This window comes from Oncorhynchus mykiss, chromosome 13 (genome assembly GCF_013265735.2).
Source record: "Oncorhynchus mykiss isolate Arlee chromosome 13, USDA_OmykA_1.1, whole genome shotgun sequence".
Classification (NCBI taxonomy): domain Eukaryota; kingdom Metazoa; phylum Chordata; class Actinopteri; order Salmoniformes; family Salmonidae; genus Oncorhynchus; species Oncorhynchus mykiss.
In genome coordinates, this window is record NC_048577.1 from 44,682,005 (window position 1) to 44,690,065 (window position 8,061).

At 43.8% G+C, this 8,061-nt stretch overlaps 1 protein-coding gene across 2 annotated transcripts; it reads left to right on the forward strand.

Moving 5' to 3' along the window:
• Positions 1-51: 51 nt before the first annotated feature.
• Positions 52-8,061, forward strand: LOC110486513 (thioredoxin, mitochondrial). Of its 2 annotated transcripts, none has more exons than XM_021558163.2 (4): positions 52-201; positions 792-1,054; positions 6,726-6,849; positions 7,099-8,061. In XM_021558163.2, exons 2-4 carry the CDS (start codon positions 792-794, stop codon positions 7,213-7,215), a joined length of 504 nt encoding a protein of 167 aa, XP_021413838.1. In that variant the 5' UTR covers positions 52-201; the 3' UTR covers positions 7,216-8,061. The 2 variants fall into 2 exon arrangements, with proteins under 2 accessions (XP_021413838.1, XP_021413837.1); XM_021558162.2 differs by lacking the exon at positions 52-201 and adding an exon at positions 225-365.

Here is an 8,061-nt window from a genome sequence, read left to right on the forward strand (position 1 = left end):
CTATCTTGAAGTCTACCCATTGTTTTGCCAGAGAACCTTTCATAACCCTTCAAGTGCACTGGCGCCACTGTAGTTCTGAATTTTAACTTGTGGCGGCGCTACTCGCTCAAATTTAAACACGAGACCCACAAATAACCTGTGCGTCCTCTTATCTGAACTGTAAACGGAAGTACTTCATACAGGACGACAGTGTACAGAACGGTAAGTGTTTTGTGTTATTTGTCTGTGTCACTACAATTATATTCTGGGTGACATCTGCACGTAATGGCAGTAGTTTTGCTCCGGTTTGTGGATGTGGGCGTTTCATAATGAGAGGACACAGGCGCGTGGAAAGAGAGAAGGAAGACAGGCAAAGTCACACGGAGGTTATTCGAAACAAAATCTAAGCCCATTTCGTAAATACTCACACAGTGGTTGCGAAACACGACGCCGTTCTATTGGATGGTCAAGCCACTATAATTATAACTCAAACTCTTTGTGGTGGTTTATTGCCGTATCAGCAGTTGTCCGTGAAGTTAGCTAACGTTAGCTAGCTAGGGAATCTGTTTGCATAACATGAACAACAGGGAACTATATTCACAGCCACTTAGCCAGCCATCTCTCACACACCTACATGTTACTGTATGGTGGTAAACAAGAATGTCTTGCATAGGTGTCCTTCCTCCCCCTGATGTCACTGCCCAACCATAGTAGCTCTGCCTGAGTAGTGGCCCTGTTTTGATTATGGTGCCATGAAGTTACATTTATTTATCAGTCTTCTGTTCTCTTCCCCCATTTATGTCTCCTTTCAGATGGCTCACCGGCTGCTAGTCCGTAGAATTTGGACCCTCTCAGTAAAAGATCTTCGCTGTCTCCCGGCCTCCACCTCCTCCTTTTCTACCTCCCTGCGTTCCTCCACTACCCCTCTATCCTTCCTTTCCCCCAAACACACTCTGCCCCGCTCCCTGCCCCACACTTCCCGCAGAGAGGTCTCCTTCAATGTGCAGGACCATGAGGACTTCACAGAGAGAGTCATCAACAGTGAGCTGCCTGTGCTTATTGACTTCCATGCCCAGTGAGTAGCTAATAGATTAATTCATGAATATGTTTCATGGAACCCCAGAGGGGATATTAGGCTCCACTTACAGCATTTACAAACTACCCTCTAATCAGAAAGCAAAGCCCCTAAGAGACAATACATGGAGAAGCATCTATGTCTGCCTGTTGAAATTAGACTACCGAGATGACAGCAGGAAACAACTTTTATAGCAGGTATCAAATGGTTTACAACCATGCTTGTAAACCTGACCATAGCTTTTTCAACAATGCATCCAACACGTGAATCTATTTATCAATTATATTGATTTTGACATATGCTCAACAGCTTTCCTATTGTAAGACTAAAGCATAACAGTGGAAGTTGTGACTGAGTGCATATCATGTGTGATGATGACACCTTACCTATACTGTGTGTCTGGCTGCATGGCTTGACATCTGATGGTGTTTCCATTGGAGGTTGATCATTTGAGGTTACACAACAAGAGGCAATGCCAGGACAGCCACATTGGGTTCATGCTCTTCTGCAACATGTCAAACTTTTCACTCCTCCCTTGGACTTGATGAATGAAGTTCACTGTTTAGTAAGAAACTCCCCACACCTGGTTGTCTAGGTCTTAATTGAAAGGAGAAACCAAAACCCAGCAGACACTAGGCCCTCCATGGAATGAGTTTGACACCCCTGCTCTAGAAAATTACACACACAGCCTGAATATATATACATACACACACAGTGGCTTGCAAAAGTATTCATCCCTCTTGGCATTTTCCCTATTTTGTTGCCTTACAACCTGGAATTGAAATAGATTTTTGGGGTTTGTATCATTTGATTTACACAACATGCCTACCACTTCAAAGATGCAAAATATTTTTTGTGAAATAAGACAAAAAAAACAGAACTTGAGCGTGCATAGCTATTCACCCCCCCAAAAGTCAATACTTCGTAGAGCCACCTTTTGCAGCAATTACAGCTGCAAGTCTCTTGGGGTATGTCTCTATAAGCTTGGCACATCTAGCCACTTGGATTTTTGCTCATTCTTCAAGGCAAAACTGCTCCGGCTCCTTCAAGTTGGATGGGTGCTGCTGGTGTACAGCAATCTTTAAGTCATACCACAGATTCTCCATTGGATTGAGGTCTGGGCTTTGACTTGGCCATTCCAAGATATTTAAATGTTTTCCCTTAAACCACAAGTGTTGCTTTAGCATTATGCTTAGGGTCATTGTCCTGCTGGAAGGTGAACCTCCACCGTCTCAAATCTCTGGAAGACAAACAGGTTTCCCTCAAGAATTTCCCTGTATTTAGCACCATCTATCATTCCTTCAATTCTGACACTTCCCAAGTCCCTGCAGACGGAACAACATACCCACAGGATGATGCTACCACCACGCGTCACTGTGGAGATGATGTTCTCGGGGTGATGAGGTGTTGGGTTTGCGCCAGACATAGCGTTTTCCTTGATGGCCAAAAAGCTACATTTTGATCTCATCTAACCAGAGTACCTTCCATAGATGTTTGGGGAGTCTCCCACATGCTTTTTGGTGAACACAATGTGTTTGCTTATTTTTTTTCTTAAGCAATGGCCTTTCTCTGGCCACTCTTCTGTAAAGCCCAGCTCTGTGGAGTGGGTGGCTTAAAGTGGTCCTATGGACAGACTCCAATCTCCGCTGTGGAGCTTTGCAGCTCCTTCAGGGTTATCTTAGGCCTCTTTGTTGCCTCTTGTTAATGCCCTCCTTGCCTGGTCTCTGAGTTTTGGTGGGCGGCCCTCTCTTGGCAGGTTTGTTGTGGTGCCATATTCTTTCAATTTTTTAATAATGGATTCAATGGTGCTCTGTGGGAAGTGTCTGATTTATTTTTTTCACCCAACCCTGATCTGTACTTCTCAACAACTTTGTACCTGACCTGTTTGGAGAGCTCCTTGGTCTTCATGGTGCCACTTGCTTGGTGGTGTTGCAGACTCTGGTGCCTTTCAGAACAGGTGTATATATACTGAAATCATGTGATAGATTATTGCACACAGGTGGACTTTATTTAACTAATTATATGACTTCTGAAGGTAACCAGATCTTATTTAGTGGCTTCATAGCAAAGGGGGTAAATACATACAGTTGAAGTCAGAAGTTTACATACACTTAGGTTGGAGTCATTCAAACTCGTTTTTCAACCACTCCACAAATTTCTTGTTAACAAACTATAGTTTTGGCAAGTCTGTTAGGACATCTACTTTGTGCATGACACAAGTAATTTTTCCAACAATTGTTTACAGACAGATTATTTCACTTATAATTCACTGTATCACAATTCCAGTGGGTCAGAAGTTTACATATACTAAGTTGACTGTGCCTTTAAACCGCTTGGAAAATTCCAGAAAATTTTGTAATGGCTTTAGAAGCTTATGATAGGCTAATTGACATCATTTGGGTCAATTGGATGTGTACCTGTGGATGTATTTCAAGGCCTACCTTCAAATGCAGTGCCTCTTTGCTTGACATCTTTGGAAAATCAAAAGAAATCAGCCAAGACCTCGGAAAAACAATTCTAGACCTCCACAAGTTTACTTCATCCTTTCTGAGCAATTTCCAAATGCCTGAAGGTACCACGTTCATATGTACAAACAATAGTACGCAAGTATAAATACCATGGGACCACGCAGCCGTCATACCGCTCAGGAAGGAGACTCATTCTGTCTCCTAGAGATGAACGTACTTTGGTGTGAAAAATCCTAATCAATCACAGAACAGCAAAGGACCTTGTGAAGATGCTGGAGGAAACGGGTACAAAGTATCTATATCCACAGTAAAACCAGTCCTATATCAACATAACCTGAAAAGCCGCTCAGCAAGGAAGAAACCACTGCTCCAAAACCGCCATAAAAAAGCCGGACTACTGTTTGCAATTGAACATGGGGGTGAAGATCGTACTTTTTGGAGAAATGTCCTCTGGTCTGATGAAACAGAAACAGAACTGTGGCCATAATGACCATCATTATGTTAGGAGGAAAAAGGGGGATGCTTGCAAGCCGAAGAACACCATCCCAACCGTGAAGCACGGGGGTGGCAGCATCATGTTGTGGGGGTGCTTTGCTGCAGGAGGGACTTTTGCACTTCACAAAATACATGGCATCATGATGAGGGAAAATTATGTGGATATATTGAAGCAACATCTCAAGACATTAGTCAGGAAGTTAAAGCTTGGTCACAAATAGGTCTTCCAAATGGACAATGACCTCAAGCATACTTCCAAAGTTGTGGCAAAATGGCTTAAGGACAACAACATCAAGGTATTGGAGTGGCCATCACAAAGCCCTGACCTCAATCCTATAGAAAATTTGTGGGCAGAACTGAAAAAGTGTGTGCGAACGAGGAGGCCGACAAACCTGACTCAGTTACACCAGCTCTGTCAGGAGGAATGGTACAAAATTCACCCAACTTATTGTGGGAGGCTTGTGGAAGGCTACCCAAACGTTTGACCCAAGTTAAACAATTTAAAGGCAATGCTAATTGGAATGTGATGAAAGAAATAAAAGCTGAAATAATTCTCTCTTCTATAATTTTGACATTTCACATTCTTAAAATAAAGTGGTGATCCTAACTGACCTAAGACAGGGAATTTTTACTAGGATTAAATGTCAGGAATTGTGAAAAACTGAGTTTAAATGTATTTGGCTAAGGTGTATGTAAACTTCCGACTTCAACTGTATGCACGCACCACCTTTTCAGTTTTTTTCTTTTTAAGAATTTTTTGAAACAAGTAATTTAAAAAAAATTAACTTCACAAATTTGGACTATTTTGTATGTCCATTACATTAAATCCAGATAAAAATCTATTTAAATTACAGTTTGCAATGCAACAAAATAGGGAAAATGCCAAGGGGGTGTATACTTTTGCAAGGCACTGTATATACAATACACATGACCTTGATATGCATGGTGGTCAGTGTTGACCTGGTCTATGTTTTTGCCAACTTCTTGACATTGTCTTGCTATGCAACAATTTCATGTTATTGTCAGGTTCTATTCTGTACTCACAGATATACACTGCTCAAAAAAATAAAGGGAACACTTAAACAACACAATGTAACTCCAAGTCAATCACACTTGTGTGAAATCAAACTGTTCATTTAGGAAGCAACACTGATTGACAATAAATTTCACATGCTGTTGTGCAAATGGAATAGACAACAGGTGGAAATTATAGGCAATTAGCAAGACACCCCCAATAAAGGAGTGGTTCTGCAGGTGGTGACCACAGACCACTTCTCAGTTCCTTTGCTTCCTGGCTGATGTTTTGGTCACTTTTGAATGCTGGCGGTGCTTTCACTCTAGTGGTAGCATGAGATGGAGTCTACAACCCACACAAGTGGCTCAGGTAGTGCAGCTCATCCAGGATGGCACATCAATGCGAGCTGTGGCAAGAAGGTTTGCTGTGTCTGTCAGCGTAGTGTCCAGAGCATGGAGGCGCTACCAGGAGACAGGCCAGTACATCAGGAGTCGTGGAGGAGGCCGTAGGGCAACAACCCAGCAGCAGGACCGCTACCTCCGCCTTTGTGCAAGGAGGAGCAGGAGGAGCACTGCCAGAGCCCTGCAAAATGACCTCCAGCAGGCCACAAATGTGCATGTGTCTGCTCAAACGGTCAGAAACAGACTCCATGAGGGTGGTATGAGGGCCCGACGTCCACAGGTGGGGGTTGTGCTTACAGCCCAACACCGTGCAGGACGTTTGGCATTTGTCAGAGAACACCAAGATTGGCAAATTCGCCACTGGCGCCCTGTGCTCTTCACAGATGAAAGCAGGTTCACACTGAGCACATGTGACAGAGTCTGGAGATGCCGTAGAGAACGTTCTGCTGCCTGCAACATCCTCCAGCATGACCGGTTTGGCGGTGGGTCAGTCATGGTGTGGGGTGGCATTTCTTTGGGGGGCCGCACAGCCCTCCATGTGCTCGCCAGAGGTAGCCTGACTGCCATTAGGTACCGAGATGAGATCCTCGGACCCCTTGTGAGACCATATGCTGGTGCGGTTGGCCCTGGGTTCCTCCTAATGCAAGACAATGCTAGACCTCATGTGGCTGGAGTGTGTCAGCAGTTCCTGCAAGAGGAAGGCATTGATGCTATGGACTGGCCCGCCCGTTCCCCAGACCTGAATCCAATTGAGCACATCTGGAACATCATGTCTCGCTCCATCCACCAACGCCAAGTTGCACCACAGACTGTCCAGGAGTTGGCGGATGCTTTAGTCCAGGTCTGGGAGGAGATCCCTCAGGAGACCATCCGCCACCTCATCAGGAGCATGCCCAGGCGTTGTAGGGAGGTCATACAGGCACGTGGAGGCCACACACACTACTGAGCCTCATTTTGACTTGTTTTAAGAGGACATTACATCAAAGTTGGATCAGCCTGTAGTGTGGTTTTCCACTTTAATTTTGAGTGTGACTCCAAATCCAGACCTCCAAGGGTTGATAAATTTGATTTCCATTTATCATTTTTGTGTGATTTTGTTGTCAGCACATTCAACTATGTAAAGAAAAAAGTATTTAATAATATTTCATTCATTCAGATCTAGGATGTGTTATTTTAGTGTTCCCTTTTTTTTTGAGCAGTGTATATATTTTGTCGAGACTTTTGATTGACATTTCAAGAATACCTTCAGTATTATTAGTTCTAACCAGACATCCCATGTTTGTTCTTTAAAGGTGGTGTGGTCCCTGCAAGATACTGGGGCCAAGATTAGAGAAAGCTGTCGCCAAACAGAAAGGCAAAGTTGCCATGGCAAAGGTCGACATAGACGATCACACAGACTTGGCCATTGAATATGGGGTAAGTGGAAGTTGGGGTAAGTTGATATTGCAAATGTTAGTTAGAAAATGTGACCTTCTTTCCTCCCTTCCTTGAAGTAACTCCTGATCTATAATGGTGGGATTTGTGAAAAAAGGGACTCCACTACATAGTTTACAGCAACCCAGTCATATCAGATCAGGGATTACTAGAAGGAAGGATGAATTTTGTCCTGGAACAGTGCCTTTGACTGATGTCATTGTGGTTACTGACCTCTACTTCTCTCTACAGGTATCGGCGGTCCCCACGGTAATCGCCATGCGAGGAGGCGACGTCATTGACCAGTTTGTGGGAATCAAAGATGATGAGGCGCTGGACTCGTTTGTCAGCAAGCTCGTTGGACAATGAACATGTCAATCACATCCCTGTGATCCAACCCCTTATGACCCCATTGTTGTCTGAGCCTGGCCTGGTCCTCAGCGCTACATGACCATGTTGAACCTGTTAAAACAACTAACAACCCACCCACCACCTGACCACAACCCCACCTGACCACAAGCCCCATCTGACAAACAGGCACATACTCACACCCATCCCTAAACTCTCTGCTTTGTATTATTCTGTCTGTCTATTGTCTAGTGATGGGTGTGTGCTTGTGTGAACTTCAATTCCCCTCTTTATACTCATAAATTGCTTCCATCTTGCAGCGGTTTCCTCCCTCCATCAACCTGTAATGTAATGGCCCCAACCTGTAATGTAATGGCCCCACCCTGTGGAAACTGGTAGAGCAGCCTGAGCCAGTGTGTACCAGTTTACTACAATAGATTGTTTAGGGTGGGCGACTAAGCTGCTGTACTTTACTGCATTGTACCGGGACAAGTCGTTTAGTATTAAGTGGGGAGGGACGTTAACAGGAAAGGTGATATTGGTGAATGAGCTGTGATGTCTCTCTTTGCAGTTCCTGCTTTAGTCCACTCGAGGGCGGCCTTCCCCTAGCATTGTAGGCTGCACGGTCATTTTACACCATTATGCCTAATGTGAGAGTGGAATGTGTCTGTCATGAGTGTGTCTGTAATGGATGTATCTGAGTTTCTCAGTCTGTATCGGTTTGTCTCTTGGTTTTGACTGAGAAATTTGAGATAAGTGGGAAACACAAATATGGTTATATGGGTTTGATTTAGATTTTATTTCAATAAACTATGTAATATGACCAAGAGAATAAATAAAGGATATTAAAGGTTTTCTATATTTGGA

Bases quoted from the DNA above. Each gene is read 5' to 3' on its own strand.
- LOC110486513 (XM_021558162.2), top strand. From the start codon at position 309: ATGAGAGGACACAGGCGCGTGGAAAGAGAGAAGGAAGACAGGCAAAGT. The intron at 1,055-6,725 runs GTGAGTAGCTAA...TGTTCTTTAAAG, and splicing joins CTTATTGACTTCCATGCCCA to GTGGTGTGGTCCCTGCAAGA. The intron at 6,850-7,098 runs GTAAGTGGAAGT...TTCTCTCTACAG, and splicing joins ACTTGGCCATTGAATATGGG to GTATCGGCGGTCCCCACGGT.